Genomic DNA, 25,720 nt, shown 5'->3' on the forward strand with positions numbered 1-25,720 from the left:
GCAGTGTGAGCATGCAGCCCATAAAAACCAGCACTAAGTGGAGGCATAGTGAAAATGTGCCTCTAACCTGCTGGAACTCAAATTAAATCTGACACCTTTTACTATGTTCATATTTATCAACAAAATTTGTAGATTGTGTCATAAAACTGATCCAAGTAGTTTAGGGGTTAAGCACAATATGACTCCAGAAAAACTGGTCTGGAAAAAGAGGGAAATTTGTTTTTGAGATGTGCTGCATGCATTAAATCTTGCCCAGAAATAGAGGGAGAGGGGGAATGACATTACATAAATAGAGCAATGCATCCAGATGGTGAAGCTGAATGAGAGCAGTCATTAGCTGTCAATTGTTATCTACGTGGCTTGGTCATGCTTCCCTTCAAATGGGTAACACTGCAACCCAACAGGCATGTGTCCCCTTCCATAAATCTATGGAAATGTGGTGGTTAGTTATGTCACAACACAGGACGAGATGTAGTGGTGAGTAAAGAAAGCATATCAAGTCTGTGCACACTGCAACTTTGGATCCTATGCTCAAGAGAGTGAGAGTTACTTGGCTAAAAGCCACACAGGCAGCTGTGTCATTCGATATGGTACTACTGGTCATGTACAGCAAGTACCATCAAGCTTTGCGAAGTGTATTCAATCCATCTTTTGCACACCACAGCTGCGTCAAGATCACTTGCGTGGCCACACACTCCTTCAGTCCCGTATTCCACAAGTGGTTACTTGATACCCACTCAATCTGAAGTGCTGAAACTTTTGCATCACCTAAATAACCTGTGAATGGATGATGAGTATGGACTTAGATTGAAGTGGAGCAGAAATGAAAGTGTAAGCCTCATGGAAATGGGGGAGTGGGGGGAAAAAGAAAACATTACTGGGAAATAACACCAAAATTCTAATCAAAATACAGGCAATCTGTTCAAAAGCACATACTGAGGTGACAAAAGTCATGGGATACCTCCTAATATTGTGTCAGACCTTGTTTTGCCCAATGTAGAGCAGCAACTCAATGTAGCAAGGATTCAACAAACAGTTGGACGTCCTATGCAAAAATACTGAGCCATCCTGCCTCTACCCATAATTGTGAAAGTATTGCCAACACAGGATTTTATGCATGAACTGACCTCTTAATTATGTCCCATAAATGTTTGATGGAATTCACGTAGGGTGATCTGTGTGGCCAGATCATTTGCTTGTGTTCTTCAAATCAATTGCAAACAATTATGACGTGGTGAGATGGTGAATTGTCATCCATAAAAATTCCATCATAGTTTGGCTGCAAATAGTCTTCCAGTAGCTGTACATAACCATTTCCAGTCAGTGATCAGTTCATTTAGAGCAGAGGACCCATTCCATTCCACGTAAACACAGCCCGCACCATTATGGAGCCATCACTAGCTTGCACAGTGTCTTGTTGACAACTTGGGTCCATGGTTTTATGGGGTCTACACCACACTCACACTCAAATCCTTCCATCAGCTCTTACCAACTGAAGTCAGGACTCGTGTGACCAGGCTACAATTTCCGAGTTGTCTAGCATCCAACTGATGTGGTCACAAGCCCAGGAGGAGTGCTGCAATTGATGTGCTGTTAGTGAAGGCACTCGCATAGGTTGTCAGCTGCCACAGCCCATTAACAGTAAATTTCGCCACACTATCCTACTGGATACATTAGTCATTTGTCCCACATTGATTTCTGTGGTTGCAGTGTTGCTTGTCTGTTAGCACTGACAATTCTATGCAAATGCCACTGCTCCTGGTTGTTAAGTGAAGACTGTCGGCCACTGCAATGTCCGTAATGAGAGGAAATGCTTGAAATTTGGTATTCTCGGCACACTCTTGACACTACGGATGTCTGAATATTGAATGCCCTAACAATTTCCAAAATGGAATGTCCCATGCACCTAGCTCCAACTACCACTCTGCATGCAAAGTCTGTTAATTCCTCTTGTGTGGCCACAATCACATTGGAAAGCTTTTAACATGAATCACCTGAATACAAATGACAGCTTTGCTACTGCACAGCCATTTTATACCTTTTTCACATGATATTACCACCATCTGTGTATGTGCATATCGCTATCTCAGGACTTTTGTCACCTCAGTGTAGATCTTTGCACACCTTAGAATGTTACTGATGTACAAATCTCATTTAAAGTCCTCTTTCAACGTGTTCCACTAATACAGTAAATGATGCGGTTTTACATAACCCAGTATTCGTTAAAATAAAGGGGGTCCTATTTATTTTGACCACCCAAAATAACTTTTTGTTCAGAGGCAAAATAAAAAAGTATCAAGCAAATGATTTTTAACTACCAGGAGCACTTTAACCAGCATAACTTCCTTTCTTGTAAATTTATTTGCTACGAGGATATGAATGGCAGTGCGTTGTTTTTAAATAGTGTCCTGTATTTTCTAATTGGTAACCCACACCCTCTCATTAAGACCTGCTCAAAAACATATCACACTGTACCATTCATATAAAGATGACATAATTAAGAACATAAAACAAAACTGACTTTGACTCTACTGTACTTTCACATAGTGCAGGCACACAGTGCTGGAGTTGACCTTAAAACAAATGGAGAGACAAGGAATATTTACACCGGTCATTCCGTCAGCCATCTTTAATTGAAGGGTTGTGAGAGTACACAAATAGGGAGTGGCATCTACTACACTTTTTGATATGCTGAAGATATTGAGAATCTATTTTCACTTTGACAATTAGTCACTATGGCCTTATAAACACTGTCCAAGCTTATTAACCATTGAAATATATGTATCAAATTAATTTTTTCAAACAAAACGAACTGTTTTACTGATATGCTGCTCGTTATGCATTCTTTGTAAGCCTGTTCACATACACAACTAAACGAATTAAACAGTCACCTGTCCCAATTACAGGTTGCCTATCTAATGGCTTCCAGGGGCAACAGACCAGTATATATATATATATATATATATATATATATATATATATATATATATATATATATATATATATATATATATATATATATATATGTGTGTGTGCGCGCGCGCTCGAGTGTATACCTGTCCCTTTTTCCCCCTAAGGTAAGTCTTTCCGCTCCCGGGATTGGAATGACTCCTTATCCTCTCCCTTAAAACCCACATCCTTTCATCTTTCCCTCTCCTTTCCTCTTTCCTGATGTAGCAACCGTGGGTTGCGAAAGCTTGAATTTTGTGTGTGTGTTTGTTTGTCAGTGTCTCTATCAACATACCAACGCTTTCGTTTGGTAAGTTACATCATCTTTGGTTTTAGATATATTTTTCCCACGTGGAATGTTTCCCTCTATTATATTCATATCATTATGTTATATTTACACAGACTTGTGTAGTTCGGAGAAGGGGTACTACGTACGAATAGGACATAGGCAATAATTTACATCATCCTGGATACTTTTAAAATAATTTTGAACTAGCATCTAGATATTTGGTGTGAAATTACTGGTCATTAGGCCCACTGCACCAGTCAGATGAACATCAGTAAGACTATTCCTAAGCTTAAATTTTGTCAGTTTCGTTATGGAGAAAACAATTTCGCACAAGTATGTTGTTCCAAAAAAAACTATACATACAAGCAGCTATTTTAAATAACAATGGAAACTGTTCACGTGGAAAATATTTGTAGAAGCTTTCCAAGGTTTCTGCATTGTGAAACTACTTCTTCAGCACATGATTGCATTGAAAGTCAATGAGTTCCAACTGAATTTCAGAAGGCACTTTTTCAACGTTAACTGCAAAAGGAGTCGCAAAAAGGTTGACATTGCATTCCAGTCGATTTAAGTCCCAAATCTACTATCAAAAATGCCTTCGAGAGACTATAGCACTGTTACAAACCCATCAAAATGTTCTTTGAGCCTCTTCTGTTCCAATTTTTTTTTCACCAACAACTAGTGCAACACTCACGAAGTGTACACACGACATTTCTGACAGCTGTTTTGTCCACAAAAGCAGTTTTCTCTTGAATGCCAAAATAGTGTCAAACACTTCAATAATTACCTCTTTCTACCTTGCAAAGCTACATTCAAGCTATTTAGATGCTTGGTTACGTCAGTTAAAAACGCATGGTCTAAAATCCACTGTGGGTCGTCCAATTCTTTCATCGGTTTTCCTTTCACATGCATAAATAGTGCTATATCTTTAGGTAAATTAAAAAAATCGTTATAAAATAACACCTCAACTCACCCAGCGTACTTCACAAAAATATGCCCATTGCCGTATTCACACTCGAAATCTTCCAGGAACGATTTGAATTGACTGTGTCCCAAACCGTGAGATCTGAGAATGTTAACTGTTTTTATAACCATGTCCATGATGTCAACTAGTTTGGCACATTTTGCTAGCAAATTAACACGATGAAGAATGCAACATATTGCTAGTAGTTCCTGCTGGACACCGACGGCTTTCAGCTTTTTTCGTATCACAGCAACGACACCAGACTTATGACCAATTGTTGCAGGAATCCAGTCAGTTGCAATCGATGAAAGTTTTTCCCAACATAGCTCTTATTTCTCTTTTATATGTTCTACGCACAAAAATACAAGGTGTCCACAATGAGACTCCAACATTTTAATATCCTATATCTTTCTCATTTCAGATGGTGGACCTGTGAATACTGAAGGGGCAGACAGAGCAACTCAACAAGTTTGTGGTGTGCAAATTTGATACGCCAAGTGGCTGTAGTGCAGCTGCAATCAATTGTTTTAGCAAAATGGAGGATATGAAGGAGCGTGCACAAGTGGTCTGGTGGTATGCAGAGACAAAATCGGCGAGCCAAGTGCAAAGAAACTTTCATCGAGTTTACAAAAAAGCGTGGTGTGATCAGTTTTTGGCTACTGGGAGTGTTGCGGAAGGGCATGGTGGTGGTAAGCCTGGGATCATCGAACATCATGTGGAACAAGTGCAGTGGTCATTCAAACAAAGTCAACGGAAGTCAGTGCGACAGGCAGCACAAGAACTTCGTGTGAAACGTTCAACAGTGCACAAAGTGCTTCATCAGCGATTACGTTTGTAAGCATATAAAGTGCAGGTTGTGCAAGAAATCAAGCCTGATGATCAACCAAAGCGAGAAGAATTTGCATGTGTCATGTTAGATCGCATTGCCGTGGATGAGACATTTTTATCATGCGTGATGTTTACTGACGAGGCAACCTTTCACGTGTCAGAGGCTGTCAATCGTCACAATGTGTGCATCTGGGGGTCCGAAAATCCACATGCACCTAGGGAACACATGCGTGACAGTCCGAAAGTTAATGTGTATGTGGTTTGATGATAAATCGCATTGTTGGGCCGTTTTTTATTTCAGGAGCCGACTGTGGATGGAGCCATCTACCAGGACAAGTTGGAACAATTTGCCATGCCACACCACCCCATTGGAGCCTTGATGTCTGAAAATTTTTTAATGACACATTCCCGCAACGATGGATTGGCCGTGGAGGTCCAATTCCTTGGCCGCCACGTTCGCCTGACATAACCCCCCCTCGAGTTTTTCTTGTGGGGTTATGTAAAAGACCGGGTATATGCTACACCAGTAAAGGACCTGCAAGACTTGAAACAGCGCATAAGAATTGTCATCAACTCTGTCACAGAACAGATGCTCTGCAATACATGGCACGAAATCGATTATAGACTTGATATTCTTTGCGCTACCCCTGGCACCCATGTTCAAGTGTACTGAACCGTCCATCTGTGTATAAAAACTTTATGAGCTGCTATACAATTTCCCCGTATTTGTAAGTCAATAAATTGTGTTTCCTCTCAGATTTAACGAGTTCAAATGTTGGAGTCTCACTGTGGACAGCCTGTATATTGTCAGCCGTTGTTGTGTAATGCAGTGGCACTAAATCGAGGAGTTCCTCAATCACATTAAACTGAGCATTAACTCCTTGCAAAAAGACTGCAAGTTGAGCAACATCACATCCATCAGTGCTTTCGTCCAACGCTAATGAAAAGAAAATCAAATCTTTGATCCTGTTTCTCAACTGAGCTTCCACATTGTTTGCCGTTTCTTCAATGCGCCTGCAAACCGTTCTCCGTGAAAGAGGAACGGTTTCAAAAACAGGAAGACATGCTGGTCACAAAATTGTTGTGGCACCAACAAAACATTCTTTCACAAATTCACAATCACCGAAGAGCCGTGCTGTTTTAGCTATTTTAAAAGCTACATGGTAGCTTACTGTCTTCGCTGCATCGTTGTGGATGATGTTTTTGTCCTGTAAATACGCACAGGAGAAGATAAAAGTGCCAGAAAATGCAAATAACATATTATTAATAACAGTAATAATGTGAATCAATGTCATAATTATCTACATGTATCTGTACATCTTTCTCCTTCTTCTGCCTCAGTTCGATAAGTTTGGCTGTTCGTTCTTCATTATTGAAACCGACTATATCATTCTTGTGAAGCAATTGGTAATGTTGCTTCACATTGTACTACTTCCGTGAAGACAATGTTGGATTGCAAATCAAACACTGAGTTTGGGTTAAAAGAACTTTCGTTTCAATTATTTTAACTTCTCCTCAGCCATTTTCCACCCACTAGTTCTGTTTTATCACAAACACCGAACGCAATGTCTACACAGACAATAGAAATGATGAGAAGTAAATGGACCAAGTGGCTCGGCATGATGCAGTGATGTGCGTGGCTAGGCATGTAGATGGTGTTGGTACTGCTGGCTGGCAGAGAGGGGGAGAGCCGCGGGTAGGCCTTGGGGGCATTTGCGAGCACCCGCACTTGTGAAACGGTATTTGCCCAGCCCTGATGTATAATCTAGTATTAAAGGTTTACCATAACAACTCAACTATTAAAGTTAGAAACAAATTATATGTCTTGAGGCAGCATAATTCACAGTGCACAAATTACCCACACTATATTCATCCCGTATTTGAGAAGGAGAGCACTTAGTGACTTCCAACTATCTTTAAACGTAATTTCAAAAGTCCGATTCTTTAAGGATCCGGTATTTGGGGGGGGGGGGGGGGGGTAGTTACTGGTTGTCACCTAATTCTTCGTTAATGAAGATCATTGTAGACCACAGCCTAAAAAATTGTACCACTGTCGTGATGAATCACAATGTCCACCTGACAGAAGGCTTCCGCCAGCTGCCTGACTCTTTCACTTACAAGCTCTGCCATAGTGATCCCACCCAGTGAACCCAGCCCAGTGACCCCAGCCCAAACATAATCTCTACTGAAACCCTTAGGCCCTTCCCAGAATCCCTCCCCCAAGTCCATATCCCTCCTCACTCCAACAACAACCCCATACATCCACCATCTACATGCTCTCCACAACCATAAACCCAATAATGGTGGATGCCCCATTGTAGCTGCTTATTGTGCTCCAGCCCACTGCCTAAAACCTAGCCTCACACTTTCTTCACCAACTCCCTGGACCCCTTCACATTACTGCTGATGTCACTTCCCTATACAACTACATTCCTCATGCCCACTGCCTTACCACTATCAAACACTACACCTCCTAATGTCCTCCAGACTCTAAAGCCACTACATAATCCTCATATACTTTTCAACTGTATCCTCACACACAACTACTTCTCCTTTGAGGGGAAGGTATATAAAAAAATCCGTGGCACCTGCAACGCACCCTCTAAGTCAACCTTTTCATGGACCATCTAGAGGAAACCTTCGAAGTCTCTCAAAATCCCAAACCCCTCATCTGATTTGGGTTCATTAATGACATCTTCATGATCCGGACTGAGAGCCGAAACACCCATCCTCATTCCTTTCAATGTCAACACCACCTCTCCCATCCATTTCACCTGTTGTCCACCACCTGACATGCAACATATCTGGACACTGATGCCCATGTCTCAGATGGCTCCATCCACTTCTCTATCCATATCAAACCCACCAACCATCAACATTACCTGCATTTTGACACCTGTCGTCCCTTCCACAGCAAAAAGTCACTTTCATACAACCTGGCTGTTCTTACTGCATGTCTGCAGTGATACAAACCCCTTGCACAATATGCTGAAGGACTCATGAGCAACTTCATAGATGGTCACTACCCTTCAACCCTACTTCACAAATAGATTTCCTGTGCCATGCCCCACACATTCTAATCCCTCCATCACCCACAAGAATAAGTAACAAAGGAGTAGCGCACCCCCCTGCCAAATTATCATGCCTGAAAATGAAGGATATCCTACCAAAGATTCTTTCCACCCCTGGTTAAATGGTATTCTGTTGCACAACCGACCTACACTAGAGCACTAAATGTTTTGCAAACAGCACAAATTAAATAAACTTCTTATGTCCCAGTATGGCTGAGCTATGGAGACCTTGATTCCACAATAGTTCATTGATCCACTGACCAGTTCTATTTCTTGTGCTTAAAAAGTGGTTGAAGTGTAAGCCAGTAATGATCCTTCAAGCCATGTTGACAAACTGAATAGTGTACAAAAGCTGAGACTGGAGACAGAGATGCCCTGTCAAACTGGGCTGAGAATGTAGATTCATTCTTACCTCAGTCAGGCAGTTGGTAGTATGCAGTGATTTCCCATGGACAAAAGACGATTTAGAAACAAATTAGAAACAAGGCCAAACTATACAATTCTTGAGAGTGATGAAAAAACCTTTTTCAATTACCCTTACAACACATCCTTGGAATCTGCAAACCACCCAGTTTCAACCTTCACTAGTCCTTGTCTCTCAATTTCCTTCACTCCTGCCTTTATGACCCCAGTTCAACTCCTCAAACTACACTCACACTTTCTACATGCAGTCTCCCTCTCTCTTGTTACCTCCCAGTCCACTCCTCCACTTCATTGAGTACCACACACAAATCTAGTGCTTGCACAAGAGCAAGACCTCTGGTGCCACATTCTTATCTTACTCCCTTGCTGCATCTCCCTCTTGATTGTCACACACCCCTCCTCCTTCCACCTTACCCACTCCACCAAACAGAAACTCTCACCCCTTTTTGTATAACATCTATTACTTTCCAGTATCATATTAATATCGCCGAAGCTATAATATTCCTCAAAAACTGCAGAAATTATCAATGCATAAGTGTCCGACTCTGCATTATACAGACCAGTGACTGCCAAACCATCAATCATGAGATACTTCTGGGCTGCAGGAAAATTTTCGGTAGATCGCAATAACACTCAGGCTGGCTAGTGGATTGCTTCACTGAGTTCCAATTTCAGTCACAAGAATTGCTTGTTTCTTTTGCACAACTGTCAATGTTGACTACATTGTCACCCTCACAGTTGATTGTACACACAATGAGGTTGTGCCCATCAGGTCTTTTGTTTGTATATCAGATATCTGCCAATGTGGGAAGTTTGATCTACACGTTGATATGAAGGTAAGTTTGTTATAATGATGGTATGTTCACGCAAAAGACTTATCACTTTTATTCAAAATGGGAAACTACTACTTTACACAAGTACAGGGCAAATGGACCTGTTTACTGTGCTATGCAAGTCTATCAGTTGAGAAGAATGGGAATTTCTTATGTCTCTTCAAAACCATTCATCCAGGGATTGAAAAGGATTTCCCACTGGATTCTGCTCTAAGGAAAGAAAAGGTATGGCAGCTAAAATTCGAACTTAATGCTCAGCATACAACTTCTTTAAAACCATTAGAAAAGACGCATCATTCTGAATTCCAAGAAATTATTTCACAGAATAAAAAACCATATGATGACAGTGAATTAATCAAAACTGCAGATTCATTACATGATAGCTGCAAAAATAAAACTGAGATAATGTTTACTATTACATCTGTACAGTTTTGTGCAAGTACAATGTGTGATCAAAAAGTAACTAGAATTATTCAACAGGCTTTATACATCTGTTTTTTTTTTTTTTATCCTACCTTGTTGGTACACGTTACTGACGCATGTTTGCATTTTCAGGTGTTCTGCATATTTAGTCTATTGTTGACAGCTGATAAGGTTATACATGTTTTTAAGTACTCAGTGAATTTTTACTCTAAAAAAAGATATATCAAAGAATTTGCATAAAAATTTTGGTTGAAAAATGGGATAAAGTGCACCACTGCATATGAAAAGTTGACAGTGGCTTTTGGTGAATCTACTATGAGTACGACAAGCGTTTACAAGTGTTATAAATGTTTCAAAGAGGATCATGAAGACGCTGAAGATGATGACTGCCCTGGGTGTCCTAGCACATCAATTACTGATGACAATGTGGAAGAAGTAAAGAAAATGGTTCTGGGATTGGTGCTGATGTCAGCATATCCTTTGGCTCATGCCAAGCCTTTTTTTTTTAGTGTGTGTGTGTGGGGGGGGGGGGGGCATGAAATGTGTAGCATCAAAGTCGGTTCTGAAAATGTTGAATTTCAATCAAAAACGATGATGCACCAAGGAATTGCTGAATGAAGTCAAAATGATCCAGAAGTTCTGTTGTTACTTCACAACTTAAAATGGACTGACTCATATTTAAGATAAGGAGTTTGATAGCTCCAAGTAGGATTTTAAAGTGGTACGGTAGCCCAGAAGCTTCATAAGTTTGGTGACCACTGATGAATTTACATCAAAAATCTTCCGAAATGCAATGATAAAATTAAACTCTATTTGCACTGGCTTTACTCTACAAAATTTAAACATTCCAGTTAAAAATATACACTTTCAATTACACTACTATGGTTCAGGTTGCTCCGACTGCTGTGGGATTTGAAAAGTCTTAATGTTTATTACGTGGTATAACTGAGGGAAAACTTAAAAACAATGACTTGTAAAATAACAACACTGAAAAATATTTGTTCAATAAAATATATCAAAGAATATTTAAGAACATGTACTTACTTTCTGAGGAAAGACTCCCCAAGTTTTGAAAGCCTAACAGTTGTCATTGGAAACCCAACATGTTTCATTCCATGACGCATGAAGGAACTTCCATCCTCAACAAGATATCCTTCCTGGATGAGTGTTCGGCCTTGTGAAAACAGAAACTTTTATTCATTACTTAAAAACTATGGTAAAATTGAGGGACAGTGTTTGATCTAGTTGGCAACAGTGATATTTACAAATCATTTTGGAGAGTGTACAAAATTTATCTGCTGTAAACAAAATATTTTTCTCTTTCGGTGAGTGTGTACAAACAGATCGAAAATTTTTACATTTCATTTTCAAAAAAAGTTTCTCAAAAGACTCATTTTTATAATTTTACGTGTTAGATACCATTGCTGAGTTATGGGTTTCTTCCATGGTTTGCCTGTTTGGTCTGCTCAACACCCATCAAAATGATCTGAAAATGTACACTTTTGTCAAAAGATGTTATCTTTTTCTGCGGCTTCTGATGTTTTTTACTAAAACAACATGCCATGGGCTTTAAATTTACCATTCAACCTACATTTAGAGCACTGCAAAGATGTACACATCAATACTACAGCATTGGTCGTGTTTTTAGCCAATTTACTGCCATTTAACCTTGAGAAACCTCTGTGTGCAGTTCAGAACCTGCAAGAGGGTTCCACCCAATATAAGCAAGAGGACTTGCAGACAGAAGTTGACAATGTTGAATTATTTGGACTAGAGCTTGATAATAACTTCACTTGGGAGGTGCATGCAGTGGAACTGCTGAAATATCCACAATTCTTTGCTAGCAATATGAAGTTATCATGTAGGAAAAAAAAAAAAAAAAAAAAAAAACACTGACATACTTTGTTTACTTTCATTTCTTAACACCAAATAGTATCACATAACTGGGGAATCCATCAAGCATCCTAAGGTTTTCTGGGTTCACAACTGTGTAACATGAATTATTTGTAGTGAACATTCAACAATTCTTGTAGGAACCGACTCAAAGAACTGAGTCCCCCCAATTATTGTTTCCCAGTATGTCTCTCTCCCAATTTAAATAATTTAGGAGTAAAAGATGATGATAATAATTTGATGTGAGGGGCACTCAACATCACGGACATCAGTGCCCTGACAAAAAGTCAGCATGCTAATCTCATGGGTGTCCCCACATGTGGAGCAGTTTATCATTTATTAAAATCTGCCTCCCTTCCTCAAAAATTTAGGGATGTGCTACAAAATTTCACCACCCTTGTAACATTGGGATCAGTATATGTTAGGATGGTGGGCAGAACTCCATTGAGATTGAGTGCTGCCCTAATATCAACATACAGGACACATGTTGCCACAATATGCTGCACTGGAAGTGGCATACCACAAACTTTACATAGTGGTGGATCTTCTGCCCCCCCCCCCCTCCACCCCCACCACCACCCCCAAACCTCTGAGGAGGAAGCCATGTGTTAAAGGGCTATGTCCAATGCACAGACTGGTATGCAGAACCTCTTTCCAGCAGTAAAGCTGACATGAAGTCTGCCATGCCTTTGTGGTTGATTTGAATGACCGCAGTTTGTTTTCTGTCACCTGCAACCATTCAGTCACCCACTGACTCATGATGCATCTGTCAGAAAATGAGATGATGTCGTGCAATGGGATGGGACATTGATGAACAGCACCATCCCGACATGCTTCCTTCGCGGCTTTGTCATTGCCCTCAATACAGATGTGGCCAGGGTAGATCACCTTGAGCCATTGTGTAAGGAGTCATGGATGAGCTGAGTCAGCTGGTCTACTACTGGGTACATTTGGCGAAATACTTGCAGTGCACTAAGTGAGTCTGAACAGAGAAGAAACCTTGAATGGTGATGTCTGTGAACCCTCCCCAGTACAATCAGGATGCCATATAACTCCGTAACGTAATTTGTAAAGTGTTCCAGAAGACACACTTTAAAAACCCTACCAGTGGAAACATCTGAACAATGGAGGACATTCTCTTGCAGGGATCCATCTGTATAAACAACAATAAAACTGTGGTACATACTTAAAATGGATGAAAACAAAGTTGTAAAAACATAATCTGGAGTACAAGTTTTCTTGTATTGTGTCAAGCTCAAAAATCACTTTGGGCCTCTGATGACACCAAGGCGGCAATGTGTTCCATCCCTGGCTGTGTATTTTTATGTCTGATAGATACAAATCCTTTTGACAATCTGTAGCATGTATCCCAAAAGGCTTGGTTGCCTGGGGCCAATTCCTGAACAGCCATTCAAGGTGGGTTGGACCACTAAACTAAATGTCAATGACTGAGGTGACGCTGAGATTTTCAGCGCCTGTCGAGCCAAAAAGATACGTTGCCGAATCCCGAGTGGTGGTTCACCAACCTCTGCACACAGATTCTGACCTGGGCTGGTCTGAAAGGCTCCAGTCGATATCTGAATGCCCTTGTGGTGGACAGCATCTAACATCTTGAGGTAGGAAGGATGGGCTGATCCATAGACCACAATGCCATAATCTAAATGTGATCAAGCAAATGCCCTATAAAACTGCAGGAGGCAGAACCTGTCAGCTCCCCATGTTTTTCTGCTAAGGCATTTCAAAATATTCAATAACTGGAAGCCCTTTGTTCGTAGGTCTTTCAGCTGTGGGAGCCAAGTTAATTTCAAGTCAAATAATAAACCCAAAAAGCACAGAGTTTCTCAAAAATGTAAAACATTGTCCCCCATTGTGAGCACTGGTTGGTTAAAACTTCAGCGAGCACAGTTAAAATTGACATTGTAGTCTGCTCAGACAAGAACCGAAAACCAATTGTCCTGGCTCAGGTTTCCAGCCTCCTAATGGGCAGGTGTAGCTGCCTCATCATTGTTATAAGATCAGAGGGAGCGTAGAAGATGGCAAAGTTATCCACAAACAAAGAGCATTTGACAGGGCTCCTGACTGCGGAGGAAATGCCACTGATAGCGATGGCAAACAATGTGACACTGAGGACACTGCCTTGTGGGACCCTTTCCTCTTGAACATAACAGGCAGACAAGGCATTGCCAATGTGATATCGAAAACACCGATCCTCATGAAAGAATTGGATAAGAAGTGGCAGGCATCCACATAGTCCCCATTCATGAAGTTGACGAAGGATGTTGTACCTCCATGTTGTGTCATATGCTTTTGCGAGGTCAAAAAACACACAAACCAAATGGTTCCAGTGTAAGAAGGACTCCTATGTCACCGTCTCCAGTAGAATTAAGTTGTCAAGGGTGGAAAGGTAGTGTCTGAAACTGCACTGGGAATGGCTCAGGTGACCTCGGATTCGAGCAGCCACACGAGGCAGCAGTTGACCATGCATTCCAGAGTCTTACTCATACAACTGGTAAGGGCTACACTCTTGTAACAGTTAGTGGCGCTACAGTCCTTGTCTGATTTCCAGAATGGAATTAATATTGCCTCCTTCCAAGTCATGGGGTACTGTCCATCAAACCAGATCTGACAAACGAGAGGAGCTGTGGATTCTGGGCACAGGTGATGAAGCATGGCATAATGGATCTCATCAGGTCCTGGAGCAAAGTATCTGGCTTCAGACAAAGCTGATTCCAGTTCCCACATGGAGAAGAAATTGAGCTTCCTCATGTCTGGAGCCCTACAGAACCCTGAAAAGCAGGAGCTTGTCTGGGTGACATAGTAACAGTAAAGGAGCATTCAGTTAAAACATGGCATGTCCACCAACACCCCATTACTTAAAAAGGCCCTAAGGGGATGTGTACTGCCCTTGCCTGAAATCTGTCTTATTGATTCCCAAACTTGCGCAGCAGAAGTGGAATGATTAATGGAAGTCATGAATTCCCTCCAGGAAGCCCTCTTCCATTCTTTTATCACTTGCCTCGCATGTGCTTTTGCAGATCTGAAGGCATGAAGGTTTCCTGTAGTTGGATAGTGTTTGAAGTTCTGCAGAGCTGTTCATCTGGCCTTGATCGCCAATCAACAGTCATCATTCCACCAAGGTAAAGGCCATTGTCTGAGGTGATTACTGGACTGGTGGATGAACTCTGCAGCGGCCCATTGGATCTCACAAGTGATATGGGCCACCATCTCCTGTGAACAATCCTTTTGTTCAAAAATAGCCTGTCAACTGTACTGCAATCAATTTGCCCCATGTATCATCCATCTTTGTGGTCTCCTGTCAGCCACCGTCATAATCAGCAGACAGACCCACATTGGGAAGTAGTCACTAGAATGTACATCTGGAGTCACTTCCCAGTAGACTGAGTCTGCAATAACTCGGGGACAAAAACAAATGCCAATGGCTGAAAGAGACCCTGTAGCCATGAAAAAGTGTGTCATCTGACCTGCGTTCAGAAGACAGATATTCTCAGAATGGATGAGTCACTTGATCATCTGACCCCTGGAGCAAGTGGTAGCCAAGCCCAATAGCACATTGTGTGCATTGAAGTCTCCCACAAGGAGGAATGGGCGTGAGAGTGCCCAGAAGAGTTCTGCCAGTGCGTCTACATCCAAACCATCATTAGGCAGTACATACAAAGAAGACACTGTGATATTAAAGGGTGAGAGAACTATCAAAGCAACTGCTTGCACGGCCTTGGTAAGAGGGCAGTAAGAGGAGTGGCATCTGTCATGAATGAAAGCAGCTATTCCACCTTTAGCCCTGTCTCCAGTAGTATCGTCCTTTCTATATGGGTGGTAATCCTGTAATGCAGGTGTGCCAGTAACTTTAAGATGTGTTTCTTGTAAGCAGATGTAGAACAGTTTCTCCTGGACCAGGAGCTGTATTTCTTCCAAAAGTGAGTGATGTGCATTTAAATTTCACTGGGTTACAGAAGTCCCTGCGGAAGCCACTGTTTAGCGATGGTTGTTTTTTTCTTTCTCCCTCAGAGGTGGTGATTTACTGGGGAGGTCAGGGAGAATGTTAGCCGGTTTCCGGCACTCTGGTTCCTTCGATGGGAAGTTTGTATCCTGCAAAGCATAGGCCCCATCAGAGAGGCAGAGAGCTTGGCGATCTGAAGGTTTAACTACTGCTTTCTTGGACTTGAAACTACTTTTCGAAGGACATTTCTCTTTACTGATGGGAGGAGGTGGTTGCCTTGGTTACAGGAACGGCTTAGTTGGCTTGTGATGGTGGGTACTGGTATGCAGCTTAGGTGGTAAGCCCATTGCTGACAGCTTCCAAATGACTTCAGTTTCAAGTGGGGTGTTTCCTTAGCTGGTACAGTGACAAGCGCATGTGCTTGTACTCTAATCTGTGGTCTGAGTTTGCGTGCAGGCATCACACTTGGTGATTGGTGGCTTAAGGGTTGATGGAAAAGAAGGACCGGAAACTGGAGGTTACATAGCTTTGAAAGCTTTTGTAGCTTCACCATAGGGTATGCGTCTCTTGACTTTCAACTCTAGAATTTTCCTTTCCTGGTTGTAAATCTCACACTTCCTGCTCCACACTGGATGAGCCACAGAGCAGTTGAAACATTTCGGAGGAAGTATACAAGAATTGCCTGATTTGTGAGCTGAGCCTCCACAACTGCCACACGCAGCCCTCCCATGACATCCTATAGTAGCATTGCCAAATCTATGACATTTGTAGCATCACACTGGGTTAAGAACAAACAGGCGAACCTTAAGACGGATATAGCCTGCAAGGATATGTTCAGGTAATTCTGGAGTACTAAACATTAGAATAAATTTTGCCGATTTTTCCAATTTGCCATTGACTCTCCTCATACAGTTTTGCACTTCCATGGCACCCATATTTTTTCCATTCTTCAAGTAGCTCCACAGGGTCCACCTCCATTATATCACAGCAGGTAACCACCTATATTTAAGGGTGTTATGCAACTCAGACTCGACTGGGTAGTCACCTAAGGCCTTACATCCCATGAGCTAAGATATTTGGGTTGAATAACAGCAGTTTCGACTAGAAGTGTTACATTATGAAGTCATTTGACACTTTTAGAGACCCTTCCAATGCCTTGTGAATATAGAAAGGGGAGACCTTCTCAAAGGTTCCCACTGTTCACTTGATTACAATTATAATGTTATGGCACACTAATGCCCTGTTACTACGATTCTGAGACTTCTTTTCAGGAGGACTGACCAACCGAGCTCTCTCTGATGAGTGGGTGTAGGTACTACCTGACAGTACACCCGTCCCGTCAGGAGTAATAGTTTGATGAGACCGTTCCACAGGGATCCCAAGAGATGCTAGGGAAATAACTGTCGAACCAGGCAGAGCCCTGCATGCCTGAGCAACCCTTATACAAGTGGTAGGTGCCCCATAGGTTGCCCGTTAGAGACTGTTTTACTTCAACAGCCATTATCCTCTTCAGCATGTAGCACTCCTTGAGGTTGAAGACCCCCGTTCTCCAAAACACACAACATTCCACCGCTGTGCCGCACATTGGTCGCTGAAGCATGACCAGAGATTACGGTGGACAAACGGCTGGCGGCACTTACCAGTCCCCAGCTCTAGGAACCCCGGGGTTGCCAAGCCCGTACTCAGCAAATGAATACTGAGCCCCCAAGGGGATGAGTACAGGAGACCATTCATCTAATAGTAGAAGTTTGGAGTCTTCAACAGGCACAAACACAAATTCTTTGTGAGCTAGAGTATGTACAGCACACACACACACACACACACACACACACACACACACACACGTGGCCACTCATTGTGGTGGACAGCTGGCTGGTTGTCTTGACGACATAAAAAGCTGTGCAGTAATTGCAGCAGAGTTGGTATATGACATGGCTGCTTTCACAAGTGCTCTGCCTCTGATGAGACACAGTGAGCCTATGAAAAGAATAGAATAGGAAGTGCTGGGAGGGTGGATTGGATAGATCTTGCACCTGGGTCTTCCACAGAGATTTAGCCTGTATGGCTAGGGACTGGGAGTGGCTTGTGAGTGTACCAGAATGTTGTGTAGGTTGGTTGTGCAACAGAATACCACTTTAGCAGAGGTGGAAAGGATTTTGGGTAGGATGTCTCTAATTTTTGGGCATGATGACAGATAGCCAAAGCTTTGTTGTAGGATATGATTCAGTTGTTCCAGTTAGGGGTGACACTGGGTGACAAAAGGGACACTCATTTGTAGCTGATTATTTGGGGTGGTGGGAGGATTAGGGGCTGTGAAGAAATGGCATGGAAAATCTGTTTGCAGACTAGGTTTGAGAGGTAAGGCCTGTCTGTGAAGCTGCCATGACAGCTTCTGTAAACTGGGCAAGGAAATTCCTGTCACTGTAGGTACACCATCCACAGGTGACCAGATGTATGGGAGCAATCTTTTGGTTTGGAAAGGGCAACAGCTATCAAAATCTAAGTACTATTGGTGGTTGGTGGCTTTAATATGGATAGAGAAGTGGATGGTGCCATCTTAGAGGTGGAGGTCAATATCTAGGAAGGTGGCAAGTTGGGTTGAGGAGACCAGGTAAATGGATGGGAGAGGTGGTGGTGTTATCTGAAGGAACGAGGATGGGTGTCTTGGCACTCAGTCCAGACGATGAAGATATCAATGAACCTGAATCACACAAGGGTTTTGGGGAGGGGGTGGGGCTAAGAAGCTTACCTTTAGATGGCCTATAAAGAGGTTGACATAGGAGGGTGCCATGCAGGTGCCCATGACTGTGCCACAGATTTGTTTTCATACCTTTCCGTGAAAGGAGAAGTAGTAGTGCATGGAGATATACTGAGTTTGGTAAGATGTATGAAGAATGAGGTAGGGCTTAGGAGTCTGGAGGACAATGGGAGAGGTATTGTGTGTAAAGCCAGCACAATGCAGGAGCATTCCTTACTACACATATTCACTCATGAAGTTTGTCATAAGTGTTGAGTGGTACTTAAGTAAATAAATTAGTGAAATCAAAGTGAACTAGAAATTAGGATATAAATGAAAAACTTGGTTTAGTTTAGAGAGTTACATACTCGCAAACAGCGGGCCGAACGGCGGAACAGAGGACACAATGACCATGAAGTCAGCAACTTCCACATAAGCGGGCGCTGTCGATTCAGCCGTCAGGGCATCGCCCGACCGGCTCACGTGTTTCTCAGTTGTCGTATGTGAGCAAAGGCCCTCGCCTACATCCCAAGAGCCAATGACCGACGTTAAGAAGATTCTTCGAGAAGCTTTTCAACGTGACAGACGAGGCAATGACCGTGAAGTCGTTCACCTCCAGTAAACTGAAGTGAATAAATACGCGAGACGCAGTGGGCCAGACAGATGAAGTCAGAGGAAGTCAGACGAAGTCAGATGAAGACGGAGACGGAGGCGGAGACGAAGACGAAGACGAGAGACGAAGGAAGAAAAGAAGAGTAGCAGTAGTTTTCAGTCAGTTTCGGGGCTGAAGACCGTCATGCAAGAAGAGACTGCATCATGCACAGACGCACCAAGTCCGCCGCTGTAATGGAATAGCAAACAGCAGCCGCAGAGCCAGAAGACAGAAGTTAAAAGGTATTTGAAGTCTGGTTTTTACATACCCGGGTGACTCGTGAGGACGGGAAGGAGACGGCCTCACATCAGTAGTCACCTGTGAGCTGGGATGAAGACCTGACAGCCGAAGACTGGCAAGCGGGAGTCCGTGGTTCGAGTCCGGGACACTGGCCTTCCCCCGCCGCGCCGCTCCGCTGGTCGACGCACAACACACGCGGCCGCATAGAGAAGAGAAACACTGGGACGCGACACCCAAGGTATCATCCGATGCACGATTTCGCTCGCAATAATTAAACGGGCCACCTCGCGCTGCGCTTCTCCAGTCAACTGAGCGAGACAGCGACACGAGATACACACACGCTACGCGTAATCAGACGCCGCCGCCGCCGCCGCCGCCGCCGCTGCCGCCACAGAAGACTTCACAAACGACACAGCTGCCGCTCTCCGAATCAGAATATCCCGTAAGATACAGTTGTACAAATCTTCAATAAAAGTTATCTTATGTAAAAATGATGTTTCATTCGACCTCATACCCGAGCCAAGGAAGAACCCACCCTGCCCACATGTTGTTAAGAGAGAAAAGTTAATTTATTTATTAGTTTCACCCTGACAGAATGCTTTATAATGCTCATCCTGACAATTGATAGCATCAAAAGAGAAAACCCAGTTACATTTAGTAGCAGAAGTGCTACATTTAGTAACACAACTGTTACATTTGGTATCAGAAGCCGTTATAGTTGTTACAATTGGTGTCAGAGAAAAAACCCTTGGCTCAATATGAGGTGTGAATGACAGTCACTGAAGGTCCACAGTTAGTATCATTTAATGTGTGAAAGAATAGGGGTTTGCATAGCAGTCGTAATATTTTCTTTATTTAGATGTGTATTCTCTCTCATAATTTTAAGAGTTTGTCGAAAATATTTAAACATCTTTTGAATTCAGTGTGGTAATATTGTGTAACTAATAGTTTGTAAAATGATGACACGAAATCGTACAAAGTCAGAGTCAGCACCACAAGCGGTTTCTACTGAGGAAGCTATTCAGAGCTTAGTTAATCAGATAGCACAGCTTAAAAATGATAACAACGCATTATTTAAACAGTTGAGTGAGGTTAGGCAAACCAGTTCAATCCCTCCCACCCTAGATTCCTCAGCAGCAGCCTTAGTAACTCCCTTTTCAGGTAAACCTGGCGAGGACATAACAGCCTTTTTTGATGATTCAGTAGCAGCTGCAAAGTTAGGATCATGGTCAGATGAACAGCTCTTACAAATGACAAAGTTAAGATTGACAGGAGAGGCTAAAGCACACGTCTTATACCATGAAGAATTACGGAATGCTCCAACATTTGAGGAATTGAAGAAAGGATTGCTTAAACGTTTTCAAAAACAGAACAGCTGTAGATTTTATAGGGAACAGTTAAACACTATCACTCAGAGGCAAAACGAGTCGCTAGAAAGTTTTGTAGATAGGATTAGAAAAGTTAATATTAACACCTATCAGTTGACAACTAGTGATGAAGCAAATAAAGTTATTTTACAAGAGGCAGAAAATAGAGCTCTGGATACATTTTTACGTGGGTTACCTCCTGAAACGTCCCGTCGTGTCAGGGCAGAGTTTCCTAAAAATTTACCGGAAGCTGTATCTGTGGCGACAGCTTTCGAAGAAATAGACATTGCCACCAGATACAAGGAGAAGCGAAATGTATTTTCAGCAGGAGTACGATGTTTTAGGTGCGATCGACAGGGCCATATAGCAAAAAACTGCAGACAACCTCAATGCACTAATTGTCAAAGAATTGGTCACACATTCAAGGAATGCAGGTCTAAGAAAGTTTTTGGAAATAGAAATCAGTTAAACTCAAACGGGAATGTCGGAGCCGCCGCCAGGCGTTCCCAATAAAATTTCATGCCATTAAGGCGAATGTGAAGGCGGAATGCTGGTTATCTGCTACCATACAGGATAAAGAGGCAAGGATACTAGTGGATACAGGTGCAAACGTATCAATAGTAAGTAATGAATGTATTGGAGAAAAGAAATATGACCCTCCAAGGTATAGATTGAGTGGAGTAGGAGGAGGTACAGTGAAGTCATTAGGATGTACATCACTGATTTTCTATATTCACGGTGTACAATTTCAAGAAGATGTAGAAGTGGTAACAAACGTAACTGACGGGTACGACGCGATCTTAGGACTGGATTTCCTGAATAAACATCACGCTAAAATCGACCTCAGACAGCAAACTGTCGAACTTAGCGGAATAGTGTTTCAGCTAGGTGACGCCGCTGCAAAGGGCCCTCTGCCGCAAGATTTCCCTAACCGGAAGGCGAAATCAACTGCACTGCGTGCAACGTCCTTGAAGGTTGATTCGCGGGATCAGATACCGTCTGGCTCAGGAAAACTTTTCTGGATGACCGTTGACCCCGAGGTACCTACAGATACAGTGTGTCTAATAGAGCCTTTAGAGGAAAATGAGGAATTAGATGTATCACATTGTTTTGTACGTAGGAGTGTTGTACGGGTTCAAGACGTTGAGGGAGAAAGAAAAGTACCGGTACATATTGACAATTTCGGAGTGGAGGACAAAGAGTTGCATAAGGGAATATTAGTAGCTACAGTCAGTACTTTTGAAGAAGAAGATTTCATTTGGTCAGATATTAATGATGGTCAGAAACCAGACGCCTATAAAACCGCATTACGCCAGAAGATTGAGCATTTGCAAGGAAATGATAGAGACACGATAGAAGCAGTTTTAGTTGAGTTTCAAGATTTATTTAATGCAGAAGGTCCACTGCCAGCAACAGATATCACACAGCATAGGATCCCAACAGGAAATAGCCCCCCAGTTTATAGGAAGCCTTATAGAGTTGCGCATCACTTACAGCCAGTACTGGATGAATTTATAGAACAGCATCTAAAAGATGGAATTATAGAATATTCTGATTCGCCTTATAATTCAAATATCGTAATTATTCCAAAGAAGTCTCCCGACGGAACGAAACGATATAGATTTTGTTGTGACTACAGACACCTTAACAAACAAACTATCTCAGATGTTTATCCTCTTCCAAACATTACAGATATCATTGACAGTTTGGGTAACAGTAAATACTTTTCAACAATCGATCTACGTAGCGGATATCATCAATTGGAAGTTGCACCTGAAGATAGGCATAAAACAGCATTTTCTACCCCTGGAGGCCATTGGCAATTTAAAAGAATGCCTTTCGGTTTGAAAAATGCACCAGCAACTTTTCAAAGACTGCTCGATGGAGTATTGCGGGGACTCAAAACTCAGCAATGTTGTGTATATCTAGACGATATTATTGTATTCTCCAAAGACATTAATGAACATGCTGTGCGTCTGCGTAATGTTTTTCAGAGACTTAGAAAAGCTAAATTAACATTAAATATGGAAAAATGTACTTTTGCATTGACAGAGGTTACATACCTAGGGCATGTCATTAGTGAAAAAGGAATTAAAACAGATCCTCGATTAATTTCGGCAGTTAAGGACTTCCCAACTCCACAACGCGTTAAGGAAGTGCAAAGTTTCATTGGTCTCGCATCGTACTACCGGAAATATGTTCAAAATTTTGCTGAAATTGCCCGACCCTTAACCCAATTATTGAAAAAGGGTGCAAAATTTCATTGGTCTGAAGATTGTGAATCAGCATTTCAAACCCTTAAAGATAAGTTAACACACAGTCCAGTATTAGCCTACCCAGATTATAATAAAGAATTTATTTTATCTTGTGACGCAAGTGGTCATTCAGTAGGAGTTGTTTTGAGTCAGAATATTAATGGCGCGGAACACCCCATAGCCTACGCTTCGAGACAACTAACAACGGCAGAAAGAAATTATTCCACAACGGAGAAAGAATTGTTAAGCGTTATTTATGGTATCAAATACTTTAAATGCTACTTGTATGGTAGGAAATTCAAGGTCATTACAGACCACGCAGCTTTAAAATGGTTGCTTGGATTAAAGGATCCATCTAGTCGTCTCACGCGTTGGGCCCTATGTCTTTCCGAAATGGATTTCGAAGTTATCCATAAACCAGGCAAAAAACACACAAATGCAGATTGCCTAAGTCGGAAAATAGCACTTTTGGAAGCAACAGGCCGAGATACTGAGGACTGGAGAAGGGCACAAGATGAGGATACAGAATGTAAAAAATACGCAACTCAAAAACAATTTTGCTTTGAAGATGGTGTATTATGCCGTAAAACAAAACTTGGACCGCGAATTGTTGTTCCCCAACACCTTAGACAAGAAATAATGGCAGAGGCCCACGATCATATCCTTGCAGGACACGGTGGACAGCGGACAACCGAAAGACGTGTAGCAGAGCGATTTTGGTGGCAAACCAGAAAGCAGGATGTTGCGCAGTACGTTCGTAATTGCATTGCGTGCGCACAACGAGCTGAACTTTCTCGTTCAAAAATGCCCTTACAGAGGCTCCCTGAGGCTTCATGTCCATATCAAATCTGTGGAATCGATCTCTACGGGCCATTTCATAAAACACCTGCTGGTAATAAGTATGTCCTTACAATTATAGATCATTTTTCACGCTATCTAGCTATGGTGAGTCTCCCAGATCAGCAAGCAAATACAGTTGCCCAAGCTTTAGTTAACAACTGGATACTTAAATTTGGCGTACCTGAAGTTATTATCACAGATCAGGGATCTAATTTTATGTCTGAACTAATGAAACAGCTATGCCACTTACTAAAAATACGTAAATTACGCACAACTCCGTTACACCCTCAGTGCAACGGGCGCACAGAAAGAGTTCATCGGACAATTGGCAAGATGCTTAGTTATTATATTAACGAACAACATTCCAATTGGGATACGTATTTACCAATAATCGTGTCGGTATACAACGCCAAAACGCATGAAGCAACTGGCATGTCACCTTATGAAGTGGTCTATGGGAGAAAAATGCCGTCCCCTTTTGATGTAATCAGGCAGAAAAACGGAAAAGTCGGAGAAACAGTAAGAGATTTCAGCCGAATGATGAAGGATGTATGGAAAAAGGTTCAAAAATCTAATACAAAGGCTTTGGAACGACAGGAAAGATTAGGTAATACCCACGCTAAATATCCAAATTACAAAATCGGTCAGTGGGTTATGCTTTCAACTCCTTACGTTGCTAAAGGAAAAACGAAGAAATTTGTAACAAACTACAGAGGTCCTTATCAAATTATTGAGATCACGTCACCAGTCAACGTTAAATTGCAACTGCCCACCCGAACTACCATTGTCCATGCAAGTCGTTTAAAACCTTTTAAGGGCGCTCCAGATGTAATTCCTTCCACAATAGTGTCTGCTTTTCCGAAGGGTGGAGGAAGTTCCCGTAAAGGAAAAAGAGTGGCCACGCCAGCACAACATACAGACATGGCACCATACAATCTTCGACCAAGAGTGCGAATGTCCTAGTTGAATCTTAGTAGAGTGTAGTATACATATGTAAATAATTAATAAATTATAATGGTTTATTTTTTAAGAAAGAAAAGTTGAACGTAGAGACATGTAGATCTTGTAGTTAACAATGTATTCCTTCTTTTCTTTGTTTTAGTTTTTACGAGGCTGGTAGGTCCATTACCATGTTGTTTGCTTTTTCAGAAAACGCCATGCAAGCATTTCCTACACAAAACCTGTCCTACCTCAATGACTCCCTTGACAGTTACCTTCTGAAGTCATTAGATATGTTCATAAACTCACAGCAAGGCAAAATTGATGCCAATGTTATGATGCAACATGTGTTAAAATTAAAAGGTGAACACAAAACTAAAATTATAATGCTAGGAACGGGTTTAACTGGAACCTTTGTGTTGATGTTTCTACTTTGTACAGTTTTCTTTTATCTAAGACGAAAAAAGAAGCCAAATAATAATATACCACTTCATCAAATCCCTGTTACCTGGATACCACACTCTTAACTGGTGTACTTCAGTAGTTACTTTTCAGCATTAGTGTATTAATTTTGTTTATTGTACTTCATTCTTTATTAAACAGTTTCATGTTAAAATAAACAATACTGTAGAATAGATATTCTTGCATTAGTATAGGGTACATTAAACAGGTGTTGCTATGTTACTTTCTAAGTGAATAATCTATTTTTGTTCATTCCTTGTCATAAAGATTTGTTACACTTATTACAACCATTTATGTGTGAACTATGTGATTTATGAGCGTACAGTGCTCTAGTAAAGTGATAAAGTATTTTCAACATACTTAATGTGAAGCGTGTGTAATTTTCTAAGTCGAGAGTTTTCAATGCTAGTGCTTTTGCCGTGTGAAGAGTGGAGGAATGTTGAGTGGTAAATTCGAGGGCGAATTTCTCCGAAGGGTGGAGGAATGTTGAGTGGTACTTAAGTAAATAAATTAGTGAAATCAAAGTGAACTAGAAATTAGGATATAAATGAAAAACTTGGTTTAGTTTAGAGAGTTACATACTCGCAAACAGCGGGC

The 25,720-nt window shown here is 41.7% G+C and overlaps 1 protein-coding gene across 3 annotated transcripts in view; it reads right to left on the bottom strand.

The window, feature by feature from the left end:
- LOC126253215 (Werner syndrome ATP-dependent helicase-like) overlaps positions 1 to 25,720 on the bottom strand; it is a 215,509-nt gene that overhangs the window by 67,484 nt on the left and 122,305 nt on the right. For all 3 annotated transcript variants that reach the window (XM_049954396.1, XM_049954397.1, XM_049954398.1), the window contains one exon: positions 10,825 to 10,954. In XM_049954396.1, coding sequence (XP_049810353.1) covers positions 10,825 to 10,954 — 130 coding nt within the window. The remainder of the gene's footprint in view (positions 1 to 10,824; positions 10,955 to 25,720) is intronic.

Source organism: Schistocerca nitens, chromosome 4, assembly GCF_023898315.1.
Source record: "Schistocerca nitens isolate TAMUIC-IGC-003100 chromosome 4, iqSchNite1.1, whole genome shotgun sequence".
NCBI lineage: Eukaryota > Metazoa > Arthropoda > Insecta > Orthoptera > Acrididae > Schistocerca > Schistocerca nitens.